Genomic DNA, 14,268 nt, shown 5'->3' on the forward strand with positions numbered 1-14,268 from the left:
CAACCAATCGGGTTGATCGATTATCACATGCATAAATTACAGGAGGGGAAAAAAGAAAAAAAAAAACACCTTTCACATCAAGCAAATGCACCAATTTTGAATTTAAGGTCTCATTCCACAAGTATCAGGACAGCTGATTGAGACTCACAAATTGTAGTAACAATTTAGAGAAATAAAGGTGTGCACCCTTTTGTACAATTAAGTGAACATTTTAAGTCCATACAAGCTCTCTATACAAAGTTTTACAGGGGGGGCTTTCTATATCTGAATCTTTATCTGACATCAGACATTTGCTAGCCTAAGTAGCACCAGTCTCTGGGAAAGGTAACTAAAAAGCAGTATTTTAAGTTTTTTTTTTTTTTTTAAGCGCCCCGTTTGAGGTAAAAGGGAGTTTCAAACTCACTGCAGGCTGTGAATTCATCAGATCGGGTTTGGTTATGAAATGAAAAACAGTCCCACGGGCAGTTTCTCCCAGACTTCACCATTCCAGCAGTTAAAACAGCTGTGAAGGGTCTTAGCGTTAGCACCGTAGTGTCCCCTAGGCATTTTAAACGTTCATTTTATTGACTTATAAACGATGTACGCAACTCAAATACACAAAACAAATGCACACAGCTCAAATGCACACGACACAAAACGTGTTGGTTTGCACTGTCATCTTTTGTGTCATTTCTTTAGCAAAATAACATGTAAATCGACACACACACAGAGCATGGGGGCGTAAAGAGGCAAGAAAAGGGGAAAAGTACAATTAGATTTTTCCCTTGATTTTGAAAAAGGGGTTATTGCGAATCGTCGGTTATTATAAACTCCTCCCACTCGCTTCATTACACAAGGACGTGCTGCCGTGGTTACCGATACAATTAGTTCCGGAACCCTCGGACACAGGAATTCCACAGGAAGGAAATCATAGCAGGGAGAGCGAGGCGCAAAATGTTAAGATTTTATTTACAAAGGTTTGTCGACTTACAGAAAGTAAAAAGTGTAGCTACAACCTTGATTTGTGCAACAGGAAACCATGGGGGGGGGGGGAGGGGGAGAAAGAACCATGGCTCACCTGTTGCCCTTTGTTGCTATAGCAATAATCTTAATGGGGGGAGGGGGGAACAAACAAAAAAAACAAAAAATAAAGAAATAAATTCATCCAACAAAATATTAAAAGCAGAGATCCCAAACTAGATACCAGTCCCCGAAGTCCTGACATGGATTTACACAAAGGATTGAGCGCGAGCGTGTGGAAATTCACGCTCACGCAGCTGAGACACACCCAACTCCAGTCCACTCTTACAGTAGGGGACAGAGGCCTGAGGATGGTGGGGGGTGGGGGGGGGGGGGGGGGCAGGGAACGGAGGGGGTCGGTAACCAATTGGACGTTCGATCGCTTTTAATCCTCGTCTTCGTCGTCGTCGTCATCTTCGTCCTCAGCTTCACGCTTTCTCTTTTCGCCCTTCCCAGACTCCTCTTCTTCTGGAATGAAAGTCACGTGACACTGGTAAGAAAGTCGCCTGACAATGCTAGGAAGTTCACACGGACAACACGAGGAAAGTCACATGACACTGGGAGAAGCCCCGGGTCCTGCTGCCTGCCAGCTCTGGTTTATATCAGCCCCCCCCACCCCCTTCCAAATTTTAAACAAAAATGCATTGACTTGTGACCCAGTGACCATTTTACACACTGTGAGCCAGATCAGGCCCTCAAGGCCACTAGCCTCTACCTGACAGCCATTCCACTGATTAATGTCACTGACTGGCCAGAGATTCCACTCCAATCTGGGCCCTGTGTCACAAAGCAGGATTACTGACTGAGCTGTGTAACTGCACTGAGCAAAACCCTGAATCCTCCCAAAACTGGAACACGGACTAAAGTAAAAAGAGGTGTCCCAGGTTTAACTCAGTTATCCAGCTAACCCAGTAATTCTGCTTTGTGGAATACCCCCTTGGTGTCCCAGGAAGGACTGATTGGAGGAAACAAATGAAACCCAGCATCTTCCACTGAGGAAAACTGTGGGCCCCAGAAAGCAACGTTCGGGGGAGCCAATCCAGGAACCAATAACAGAGGACCAAGCCCAAACTAGACAGGGTCAGGCCCAGGTCATAGTCATGGTGACCGCTTTTACACTATAATCCTACCCACCCGGAAGCCCAGTGTATAATTTAACTATTTAATGTGGAACATTGCCAAATCACCTTCGTCCTCATCATCATCGTCATCGTCGTCATCATCGTCATCATCAACCCCTCCGTCCGGGCCAAAGTCTTCCACCTGGAAAAAAGTTTAGGCAAGTTTAAACAGGAAAACGGTATGCTGCCAATACATAAAGAAACAACTTTTACAAATCTGCCAACAACATCCTATTACTATGCACCCCCATATCACAACTTTCGGGTCCTAACACCCCAATACCACAAAGCCCAAAAGCAGGGAGACCCTTACCTCATCCTCCCCACTCACATCATCATCTTCATCCCCCCCCTCCCCTTCTACTTCCTCCTCATCATCATCGTCATCATCCTCCTCGTCAAAATCTTCCTCCTCTCCATCTTCATCCTCCTCATCCTCTCCCTCTGTTGAAAAAAAAAAAAAAAGCAGAGAAGCTCAGCATTAGAGCGCACGCACTCCTGAACACATTTACACACCACAGACACTCAAACCCCCGACAGAGCAGCGGCACAACCGCCATTAAACCTCGCTCACCTTCGTCATCGTCGTCGTCGACCCCATCCGCTTCCCCGTCCGAGTCGGACGCTTCCCTGTCCTCCATGTCGTAGCCGTCCAGGTACGTGAGCCGAGGCAGGAGCTTGAACACGCTCTCCCGGTAGTCGTTCAGGTTCGTCACCTCACAGTTGAACAGGTCCAGGCTCTTCAAGTTCTCCAGTTTTTTCTTGTTGATGAGGAAAAAATATAATGTATATTATAAATAAGATTTAACCAGCAGGACACACAAGCGGGGGGGGCCCCATTGCTCATCAGGGTAGTCTAGACGGGTGACCATCTAATGAGGTCTTAACCGCTGGTTGCTACCCGATGGTGACTGGCCGACCCCTACTCTACACTTAAGACAGGCTTCTAATCAAATATGTCCCAAGAGACCAAGTGACTCATCTGACGAGCAGGAAATGTTTGTTAAGAAAAAAAATTTTTAAATCAGTAAGTCAACCCCCATTACCTGTGTGTAATATGAGCTTTTCAAGCAATCAGCTGTTGCCCTTTGAAAAATCAACACTTTCACTCCATGCAATTCTAAGGTCCCTTCTAAGATCTTATTTACATACATATTTCTCCCTCCTGATAAAAAACACTTCATGTGGGTTTGTATAAAATATGACATTTTCCCTGGGAAAACCCCACATCCTTTGAGTTTTACCAATCGCATGTGTGTTCGCTTTTTTCTCCTTTAGTACATTTGACTAGCTTTCTGTTTCTTGGGATAGATAAACACAGATGTTGCTGCCTTCTAATGCTAGCAAGACTGTTCATTATGGTAGAGAAAGAACAAAACAAAAATTGATTTTTACTCAGCGTTTCCACCAAATTCTCAATTCCAAACGAAACACCTTCTCACCCTCTGTAGCCAGTTAATTATGCAAGTCAGAACACCAACAGGGAAACCTGGACAATAAAAATTAACACTTGAAAAGGGTGCATTAATTAAAGTCATTCCGGGGCTGCTGGGTGGCTTATTCCGTTAAGGCACCGGTTTAGTGTTTCAGATGGTCCCAACGTAGTGGTATCAAAGCACAATTGGCTCAACATTGCCCAGAAATAGGAGGTTTCAGTTGACTGGGATGGCAGCGTTTTACCGTGCACCAGTGACCACCCCCCCTCACACTGCCCCCCAGGTGGGTAGGTGTACCTACCAAAGGTTCCAGCGTGCTGATGTCTTTCAGCTTATTCCCACTCAGGTTTAGATGCGTGAGGTTTGGCAGTTTCTCTGCTAAAGCATCAAGGCCACCGGAAATTCTGTTGTCGCTGAGCTCCAACTGAAAGACAATTTTTGAAAAAAAACTGAAGACCGTTCCATGCAGAAAGGCCACATTCACGCATCAAGCGCAGCCACCCTCACGGCCGGCACAGCTAAGGTTCTGTTGCTCTTTTAGGTGCCTCACCATATGCCCCACCCTGAATATCACACAAGCCCAGAGTATTCACCAGAACAGGTTTTAGAATTTGCTTGAAATTACTTGGCAACCATTAAAACGCCTAGAAACAGTCGACACCAACCACGGCAGCATTTCCACAGAACAGTACTTTCAATGTTAACGGACACAAACGGAGGAGCAGTGTTCTCGGTCATTCGGAGACTTGTTCTCGATTATCCTCCCACGATCCCTGCCTCTGGAGAGTCAGAAAAACCTTCAGAAAAGTCTGTTTTTGGAAACCAAGTAGGTGGTGTTCTACCTACGAGGGACAAGCTGTAACTCAAGAGCAATTTCTCTCATAATGTCCTCTTACTGGTAACCTGACAAGGGTGCAACTGGGTACAGGAGAAGGCAACAGCTCGGACATGTTTAAGGACTTACCTTTTTCAATTTTCCAAGCTTGGGAAGGTTGGAAACTGACATCAAGCCAACATTTATCAAGCTGAGAAATTCAAGATTCACAAATTCTGCGGTGAGGCCTTCGATCTTCCCTTCGTTGGACCTGCAGTTGTCCAGGACTAGTTCTCGTACCTGTTTAGAAAACAGAAATCACTAGTTAAACACAGACACACTTCACTCTCTTAAACTGCATTAGCGACAGTGGAGTTCCACGTGGTGAAGCCCTTCTGAAGTTCTTACTGGGGATTTTCTGATCTAATAGTCGTCAGTAATTTTGTAATTTCATGTGTCTTCTCTCAAACTACACGCACCCATGTGTTATATTTATTGTTGGAGCAGAAAATAACTTGCAATTTGCTAAAACAGCCAAACGAAAAGTTTGATGATGCACAAAGATTTTTTTTAAAAAATTAACCGTTGCCTTGAAAACCCATCTTCAATTCAAGGTTATCAATCAAATTAAGGCTAAGTCAAACTGATTATGCACGTTCAAAATCTGTATAAGATTGTCGAACAACTACTAAGTGTGCGTGCATACAAACGTATCTGCAAAGGAGACGCAATGCCGTTAGCTGGCTGGTTAACGCGGGACAGTATTTGCTGTTGCAGCAGTCAGCGCCACAAACCCGCAATTGATCCACTTGCAAGCTGAGAAAACGCACGTCATTGCCCTTTTAAGAGCTAACGCGTATTAAGGATCTAAGCCAGCAACACCGACGGGGCGCTACTGCCTAGATACAAAACAGCTTCGGAGAGGACCTTAACTAACGAATTACTTTAAATATATATTATTTTAATTGCAAATTCAACGCTGGTAAAGTTGACGTGTGCAATGGTCGCTGAAAACAAACAACAGAGACTCCATATTTTTGCATCTACGTTTTCGGCCTGTGGCGAAGGAGACGTCGAAACGGAAATAAACGACACAAAAATGGAGATAGTTCCGTTCTCCTCAGCTTCAGAGATGGGGAACGTTAGTTCCTTTCTCCCCAGCTTCGGCAGTGACAACATGGCGATTCCCAGATACAGTATGCCGGACTCTTAACACAAGGAATTATTTTTTTATTTGTAAAATTAAATAAAAATGCTAAATCCAATTAAATGTAAAATTGTAGCTACATCATGTAGATATTTTAACTTGGAACTGCTGCATGCTTCCGTGTTCATTTTTTTTTTCAGTCGACCTAATGCTAACGCTACTGAGCTAGCAATGTGTCATCAAAAGTGCGAACATTAGCTAGCTAGCCCAGAAACTGGTCAAACGATTGATAATAATCGACCAACTTTTTATGTTCGACGTGTGCATTTAATGGACAAGCTAAATCACAGATTTATATTAAAACAGTACTGCTTAGCAAGCCAACTCTCTAAGGTTTTGTACGTGTATATTTTAAATCCGCTCAATAATATGGCGGGAACCAAAAAAAAAGTGACGGGCTAGCCAGCTAACGTTAGCCGGCCCTTGCAGTGTCTTCAAATGGAAAAAGACATGATAGTTGGAAGACTTTTATTATTCAGTTATTATAATTATCCAAGTAACAAATATTAGCCAACTCTTTAGTCTAGGTAGGTAACCGCTATCAGCAAATATTAGATGAAGTATCTCCAAAAAAAATTGGTAACTTGGCTACCTGGAGAATTTTATGACTTTTTGCGCAATTTTTCATTAACGTTAGCCACAAAATGTTGAAGGGCTGGAACGAGAGCTAAACAATTACGTTACCGAGTTCGCCAACTTCTGTAGGATAAGTTATGCAGAACTGGCTTGGGACATAACGTTACTCGTTACCAAAAATGTGAAATAGACTAAGGGATGGAAGTTGGTTTGTAAATGTGAACATGTATGTAATCTAGCGCTGTCTCCGTGTTCTCGATATTGCTGATCCCCCACAATATTAGCTAGCTAGGCTAGTCTAGCTATATTTTCAACTGATATTGTGTTTTGGTAACAAGCTGGACTAGCTCGTCGTGTATAATTTAACGCACTGAAATGTGCCTTGTAATAAAGTGTGCCCCATTTTACAGTTACAAACATGGCTCCCCATGTCTCATAATATAAGCCACCCTTTCAATCTCCCCACGCATCGTGCTAAAACGCAACCTCCCCTTGTGCAAGCCGAGGAGCCCGCCCGCCCCGCTGGTTAGCTAGCTAGCTAGCAACCATTTTATGAAAACGGGCAACCTGGCTTGCCGGACCGTGTTTACAAAACCGAGCCGTGAAGAGGCTGCGAAACGGTTAAAAGGCTGCAGTAATAATGGTAGCAAACCTGGCTCGCCACCCAAAAAATAAGTACTTACTTAGCTGGCGAGCTATGCTGCCTTCCTCAAGTCCCCTCTATCTTAAACGAGCCACACAGGTACGTAGACGAGCTGGTAACGTACGGACCCAAATCTGAAACTTGCTAGCCGGTCAATACATTTTCATGCACACCAAAGCAGAAAGTATCATACCCATGTGGTCACCATTAGCTAGAAACACGGGTCACAAGGCGAGCAAGAGTAGCAAGCTAGCATGGCTAACTAAGGTTTGGGTTAAAAAATCACTTACATCAGACTGTGGCCTGTTTCTAAGCTCCAATTGAATCCTCTTTTTCATGTCCATCTTCCCCTTTAAAAGTTTTTTCCCCTCTTGGGTTTTGGTGGATTTTTAAAAAAAAAATTCAATCCAAAAGGCAGAGAGATGCCCCAATGGAGGGAGAAAATGGGAACTAAAATGAACTGAGTCAAACGCCAAGTTACTCGCGGAGAGGAGAAACCATGGAGGGAAACGGCACTCATACAGATATATACTCAATACCGCCATCTCTGGTCAGAAACGCCCACTACAATTAAACAGGCAATGCAGTCGTTGAACTCGATGCCTGTTTTCATTCATATTTATTGGACAAAAGTATTTTCTTTTTTATGAAAAAAGTCCTGTCCAGCTTAAATTGAAAGAAAAATAAGAATTATTGAATCAGTGTGTGAGTATGAATGTTGGGCGTGTAGCTTGCGTCTCATCGCGCACACATAATCTGAAACATATAACATTTTCCAATGCCCTGGCTGTAGTAAGGCATTGTGAACGGCAATTACTATCCAACAGGATAGTTGGGATATTCTGTTGAGGACTTGGGTTTGTGAAAGTACTGTGAACTGAGCATTCTATACGCATGGGGAAATGATTTTTATCACTACAGAAACATTTATTGCACAAGCACCTAAAGACAACAGATGTTGACCTATGACACATTTTCTAAAGTTTAGTTGCTAGGTTTGCTATGTCTGGTAGGTGGCGCTATGGTTGCAGTGTTGACCACCCTGAAGTCCATATAGCCTATCAACTTGCTGTTAGAATATGTTAGAAACTTTTATACATCATTAGGGCGCATAGAAATACCTCTCAAGCCCCTTGGAAAACAGCTGTCTCACTGCAGAACATAAATCTCAGATGATTGTCTAATTACCACAAGTTTTGAGCATGTGCCTCGAATGTGAAGTAAATGTGTGCCCAAATGTTATTGTACTCCACAGTAGGGAGATACAATTCAAAAATTAAACCAGGAAGGAAAAATATTACATACTTGGGTCATACTCACTGCTTTGAAAAATTCAGGAACTGGCTGAATCACATTTTTTTTATCTGATCAGCAGTATAGTATGTAGTGATATCACTATATATATATTCGGCAACTTTAGTTTCAATTATAAATGGTTTATTACCTCTAACAATTTTATTTATTTATTGACTTTCTAGAGGTTCATGTTGGCTTCATTTAGTCACTGACAAAACAATTTCGTTTCATCATAAATCAACACTTTTAATGACCAATACCAGGAAAAACAGGTGCTCACATGTGGTCTGTGCCAAAGTGGTCAGTAGTCTCATTTCACATGATGACATATACAGTACTATAAAGATTATAAACTGCTATAAAGTTAAGAAACTGCATTTACAAAAGACCGTTACATTCATTATTTTCATCACTTGTATTATTATTTTTTTAAAGGGGGAACTCAAAATAACAAAAGAATAAAAACAGTAGACATGATCCTGAAAGCAGCTCACCTGGCGCAAGTTCACACTTCTGTGGAAAATCTGCCCGTTCTACAACACATCGCTTTCCATCAAGTTGCCGTGGAAACGTGAAAAACATTCTTCCAGCCGTTCCACACCACCTTTCTGTAAGCGGCCACTGACCACTCACGTGGTGGAGAGCGGAAGATTGTGGAAGACCGTTTGCATTTTTTCTGCTGGCATTGACAACGTAGGAACACGGCTTAGCCAATCAGAGGATGTCGGAGGGCGTTTGACTCCTCCCACACCAAACACACCACGGGAGTCACATTTGTTGGCAACAGAAAAAGGGGGCCCTCCCAATTTAGACAACTAGCAGATCAAAGTGCAAAGGAAAACGGCAAGAGATTTTCCACAAAATGGTAAATGCACCAAAAAAAGCTGGTGAATTAGTGCGATAGAAACTACGCATCCCTGCAGACTTATTAGGTTTACATCACGGAGAGGAGATACGGATGCTGATGCTTGTGATGTGGACATCAGGTCCATGTCACGTCTCCCCTGGCAACCATGTTGACCGCACATCTCCCTCAGCGACCCGCATTCGCCTCGGGCGTCGCTGAGTTGCCCTGAGAGGAAGACGAGTGTCCGTCACCGGGTGTCGATTCCACAGTCCCACGCCGGGGCGCACTTCACAGCTCCAGCTTGTCCTCGTAGAGGCACATACAGGAAGCTCTCTGGCTGTCCAGGTACGGCTTACAGCCCAGGTGCATCACCGCGTCGAACAGCAGGCTGACCGCCGACTCGCAGGCTGAAGCAGCAGCACAGGTAAACACAGGTAAGCACAGGTAAGAACAGGTACAAAAGGGTCAGTGTGACACAGGGAGGATGTTTAGTACAGGGTTATTCTGACAAAGTATATTAAGATTCACCAGCATCTGTATAGAGAAAATTATAGTCAGGCTTCTGTGTCATGTTTAGCCCTGATATTATAACTGTATTCTTGGCGCATTGCGACAGCCAATTGCAGACTGCTACATGTTTATTTCTCTGAATGCGCAATAGAAACTTCTCAGACCTGTTCCACTGCTGCAAGCTCATCCAATTCGGATCCGATACCAGAAACCGCACTATGAACATGCCTTCTGGCTTGAAGTGCCACCTATTCACCCCATTCAGTGGGAACTCTGAAAATGGCTCTTACCTGCATTCAAATAACATTTGTCCTTAAATTTAGCTTGGAGATAAATGCAAGGTTATTTTGGTGATGGCAGAACTCGCGAAAATAGTGTTTTTGAAGGAGAAATGAGCAGTTGTGGTCAGTAGTGAGTGGAAGTCCAGTGAATCCTGACCCCCTGTGCTGGTGCACTGCTTACCTTGCACACTATGGGACAATCCCAGCGTCCTCTGCACATTCCTGCAGATGGTCTCCAAGCAGACATGGAACTGCCCATCACAGTCGTGCTTGACACTCCCGCACGTGTCATAGCAACGGTCGTGTCGGTTACAGCATTTGGTCACGGACGGAATGCCGATATCAAACTGAAAAAAAAAACAGGAGGGAAAAGCCGAGTCATGTGACCTCAACCCAGCAGAGTGGCAGTTGGTATTTGTTTCAAGTCTAAATGGGAAAAGCTCGCCCCATACCACAGTCAGATACAAACAGCCCGCAGGCCAACTACGGCTCAGATTAGATTTTTTAGAAATCAGTGTTATCCATTTTAACCCATTAATGCCTTCTTAGATTATATGCATTAATGAAGATAACAGGTTAAAATTTGAAAATATTTTCATCACTTACTTTATTTTTAATTCAGTGTCTAAATGTATAATGTCTATTATAAAAGCTCTGTTCATTTTAAATGACTACTTAAGTTTTTATATTTATTATCAAATGCACGTGTAAACATGTTGATTTGCTATTCATAAATTGTCCTGTACAATATAAATGTTTTATATAAAGTTCAACTTCTGCCTTAGCAAGGATAAAAACAGTTCTATATGGCATGTTAATGCTCATGATGATGATGATGGTATTGTACTTAAAAATGTCATATCAATGAAGAAAATGCTGTACATGAACTCCAAACATGGGAGATCCACATCCGTTAGGTGGGGGTGGCTTGTAACCACGACGAGGCACTGGCTTATAACCTAAAAGAGAAAATAAAGTTAGAGGTCATTGTTCTCCTTTAATTAATAATGATAATGAATATTATAATTCTTCATGAATAACAGCACCATAAAGCACAGAGGCCACTTCATTAATAACAGCATAATAACAGCTTAATAAAGCACAAAGGCCAACTCATTAATAACAACAAAATAACAGCACAGAGGCCATGTATTAACAACATTAGCATAATGGCTCATGAGGCATTATGCAGTCATAACCTCCCTTCTAGACTGTATGATTTTGTGCAGCTGATTCGACTGCAATCACCCCAATAAAGCTCCATAATAATGAAATGGCTATTACACCAATATGGTCAATGCAACAGTGCAATATTCCTAATTATGGTGATTTAATGTGAAATGCTATAATAAGGAATTTTATATCATTGCATTGAATTGGCACCACAGAGGTCACACCACTATGGACAATTAAATGGTGAGGAGAGACAACACAAACCCTCCAGATGGGCCCATATCCATAGGGACTAAATTGCAACACCCCAAATGTGGGGAGGTGAGAGCATTTATTTAATCTAAACTGTTTCAACTGTAATATCAAAACATGACTAAGTGACCATTGCATTTTCTGCCCCGTGCTCATTGTAATTCTAAGTACTGGAGATACAGTTACTTATTACTGTAAAACACGGCCACTACCACAGCCCATTACACTGCAGGTTTATTTGAAATGTCATAAACCCTAATGCTTCAGATTTACATCTCAGACGAGGAGGCACAATCCAATACCTGGCACCAGGTAAATGGCACTGAACAGGCACTGGGTGGCACTACAGCCTGTAACCATTTTCTTTCCATTACCTATCTGGTGCCATGCACATAACAACATTTAAAAATACCCAAATAACTTTCTCCTCAGTAATCCAATTCTAATTATTTCGTAAGGATTGACAGCGTCTATTGCAACCACCCCCAACATCAGACTATTTTTTTATATTTGTGATCTTCTCAATATAGCTGTCATGAGTATCATGAGTACCCAACATCCCAAGTTATTTCATCATAAATACGCTGTTAACTATCACTATTAAAACCAACTGACAAAAATGTCTTGGACGCCAGGCCTGACCCTCGCGCATTTGGACCCTGTCTCTGACTCTCTAAATTATCTCATCACTGATAATCCCTCGCGCTTGAATGAGGGTTGCTTAAGTTTTACAAGATAGCGTCCCTGCGAAAGTGGAACCGGAGAGAAATAAAGCTGAATTTCCCCCTCCCCGGGGCAGGTAAACGTCCACGAGGGGACTCTCACACCCCCCCTGCAATTATCGAACCTGGATTGCTAGAACTGTATGTTTCTGCCTGAACAATGTTTAACAAACTACCGCGCATTAACCGCTTGACCATATTGATTGGTACAGTTCTGAGAGAGATTCTGACAAGATGCCCTACTCCTCGCTGCGTTAAGTACTCTTTGGTGCGCTCTCGTTCTGGTCTGCAGAAGGACACATCAATTGATCACATTTTTGTTCCTGTTGCTGTGATCTATGGTATAGATTCACCTCCTCCAAAAACACCCACCCACCTCAAACATGGCAATGTGTATGTGCACCGTAAACATTTATTCACCACTAATATTAGTTTACTGTCTACAACTTTGCCCAACACAGATAGTTTCAATTTCATCACACTGATGCAAACAAGCCCACTCTCTGTCCAGATGGCTACTGCTATCTGAAGTAGGCAGCTGTAAAAGCGCTCTTAGCTTCATTTCATTGCGCTACAGGTGTTCCATTACGCTAAAAATTCATTAAATAAACTTCTGCCATAAATCATATGGCTTATGCCCAAGACAGTGACGTCAGCCTCAGACATACAATTTGCAACGCCAAGCAAATATAACCAGGACAGTGTTCTTACGATGCTACGTCTGAGAATGTCACTACACAGTAACAAAAAAACGTAAGATATGTGTCCCTACCGTCGCTGCATTTGTAATGACATAACCCGTCTTCTCCTCCAAACAAGTCTAGTGCTGCGTTAAGGTATGTGTCTATCTTATGAATCCCATTCCGGATAGTTTTTAGAGTCATTCGCCAGTCTGGTGTTTCTGGCTCACGGTCTTGTATAGTGGCACACACACGGCTCACAAATCCAAATGAAAACAGAACGGCAAAACCTGAGAGGAAAAAGTAGTGCATAGTCCACTCGGTGCTGTTGATGTCTGTTATAAAGCGTTGACCTTGCCTTTGGTGGCTTAAAAGTGCATGCTTTATTTTTATTTTCAACTGACTAAATTACTTTAATCCATTCGACTGTCTACCTGAACAGCTAGTTACTTGTCGGAAGGTGTCAACATTGCGTTATCCTTCTTGTTCCGGGTTGTGTAAACGCACGTGACTGCGATGACACCAAGGTACACGTTCTAAATCGACGTGGTCGCAAAGTCGTCTTCGGTCCAAAGTGCACGGTGAATGGGAATCGCTCAAACAATGGTTGTTTTTTGTATTCAATGCACATGCTCAGCATTGTCCTAAATGCGTAACAAACGTCTGTACTAAAAATAATCAAGTGACGCTAATTAACACGTTTCTCTATTGAGAATTTTAAGCCTTGTTCTCGTCAGCTCCCTCGATCGGGAAAAAAGGAAAAGAGCGTCACAATGTGTACTATGACTGCTACCTTGTGGTGCAAACTGGAAGAACATCTAACATCGCTCCGTGAGAAGATGAGTTCATTAAATGATCAAAGCTGCTTCCCTTTAAAATGTCTCTGTCGATTTTATGTCCAAAAAGCTCAGTGAAATTTAATTCGTCTTGGTTCAAAACCACAAAAATCCATGTTCAGACTAGTAATGATGCACTAAAGGAAAGCCGAAACCGTTGTACCCTGGTGTCTTGTTGCCTATACGTAGCTAGATGTGGAGGGGGTTGATGCTTTGGGAACTGCCTAAGGTTGTCAGTTCAATGGGGTTGGACAGCAACAATTTCTGTGACTGAGCAAGTAACCCAGAGAATCTGCAATGCATGTTGTGTTAAAGTTAAAGGAGATAGGGCATTGTGGGACATTTTGGCCAATGAGTCGCATTACATTCATTTAGTAGACAAACCTATCCAGAGCCACTTACATTGTAGGAGAAACCTAAGTGTAGCCACCTGATTTACATTAGCATTCATGCCAGACCAGGCTGACATCACCAGACCAGCAAGTACAGACACAACATCACTAAAGCATTAATGCAAGTTAACTGTGCTAATCAATAACATCAATCAATATATAAATATTAATGGAAATATTAGATGCACTTGTGGTTCCCTCTAGATGTCAGAGAACATAGGTTACTGCCCTGATTGACTTCCCTCCAATCTGGTCTCTGATTGGCTGATGGAAGCCTGCTAGGACAATGTATTCATTGCATTCATTGCAAATTGCTAAATCATTTTCACATTTGATTAGATAAGACAGTTGTAGGCATCTTAAATGCTGTACATTTACAGGACAGGAATAACAATTATTTAAGATTGCTCAGTATTCATTAATTAGTAGTCAGGCCACTTTAAAAATGGAAACCGCTATCAAAAAGATATTTAAAAAATGCAA

General features: G+C 42.5%; 2 protein-coding genes across 3 annotated transcripts; both read right to left on the reverse strand.

Moving 5' to 3' along the window:
- Positions 1 to 541: 541 nt before the first annotated feature.
- anp32b (acidic (leucine-rich) nuclear phosphoprotein 32 family, member B) lies at positions 542 to 7,307 on the reverse strand. Of its 2 annotated transcripts, none has more exons than XM_064334649.1 (7): positions 7,087 to 7,307; positions 4,521 to 4,670; positions 3,858 to 3,980; positions 2,695 to 2,881; positions 2,434 to 2,564; positions 2,187 to 2,262; positions 542 to 1,467 (listed from the first exon to the last, which is right to left on the reverse strand). In XM_064334649.1, the coding sequence occupies exons 1-7, from the start codon at positions 7,138 to 7,140 to the stop codon at positions 1,385 to 1,387; spliced, it is 804 nt and encodes a 267-aa protein (XP_064190719.1). In that variant the 5' UTR covers positions 7,141 to 7,307; the 3' UTR covers positions 542 to 1,384. The 2 variants fall into 2 exon arrangements, with proteins under 2 accessions (XP_064190719.1, XP_064190720.1); XM_064334650.1 differs by lacking the exon at positions 7,087 to 7,307 and adding an exon at positions 6,990 to 7,019.
- A 1,005-nt stretch (positions 7,308 to 8,312) lies between these two features.
- Positions 8,313 to 13,376, reverse strand: pla2g12a (phospholipase A2, group XIIA). The gene is made up of 4 exons (XM_064334651.1): positions 12,650 to 13,376; positions 10,613 to 10,689; positions 9,912 to 10,077; positions 8,313 to 9,346 (listed from the first exon to the last, which is right to left on the reverse strand). The coding sequence occupies exons 1-4, from the start codon at positions 12,867 to 12,869 to the stop codon at positions 9,228 to 9,230; spliced, it is 582 nt and encodes a 193-aa protein (XP_064190721.1). The 5' UTR covers positions 12,870 to 13,376; the 3' UTR covers positions 8,313 to 9,227.
- Positions 13,377 to 14,268: the final 892 nt, after the last annotated feature.

This window comes from Anguilla rostrata, chromosome 5 (genome assembly GCF_018555375.3).
Source record: "Anguilla rostrata isolate EN2019 chromosome 5, ASM1855537v3, whole genome shotgun sequence".
Classification (NCBI taxonomy): domain Eukaryota; kingdom Metazoa; phylum Chordata; class Actinopteri; order Anguilliformes; family Anguillidae; genus Anguilla; species Anguilla rostrata.

Bases quoted from the DNA above. Each gene is read 5' to 3' on its own strand.
- anp32b (XM_064334649.1), bottom strand. From the start codon at position 7,140: ATGGACATGAAAAAGAGGATTCAATTGGAGCTTAGAAACAGGCCACAG. The intron at 2,882-3,857 runs GTAGGTACACCT...CTCATCAACAAG, and splicing joins TCAGCACGCTGGAACCTTTG to AAAAAACTGGAGAACTTGAA. The intron at 2,263-2,433 runs GTAAGGGTCTCC...ACTTTTTTCCAG, and splicing joins ATGTGAGTGGGGAGGATGAG to GTGGAAGACTTTGGCCCGGA.
- pla2g12a (XM_064334651.1), bottom strand. From the start codon at position 12,869: ATGCACTACTTTTTCCTCTCAGGTTTTGCCGTTCTGTTTTCATTTGGA. The intron at 10,690-12,649 runs GTAGGGACACAT...TTTCTCTTTTAG, and splicing joins TCATTACAAATGCAGCGACG to GTTATAAGCCAGTGCCTCGT. The intron at 9,347-9,911 runs GTAAGCAGTGCA...CTGCTGCTTCAG, and splicing joins ATTGTCCCATAGTGTGCAAG to CCTGCGAGTCGGCGGTCAGC.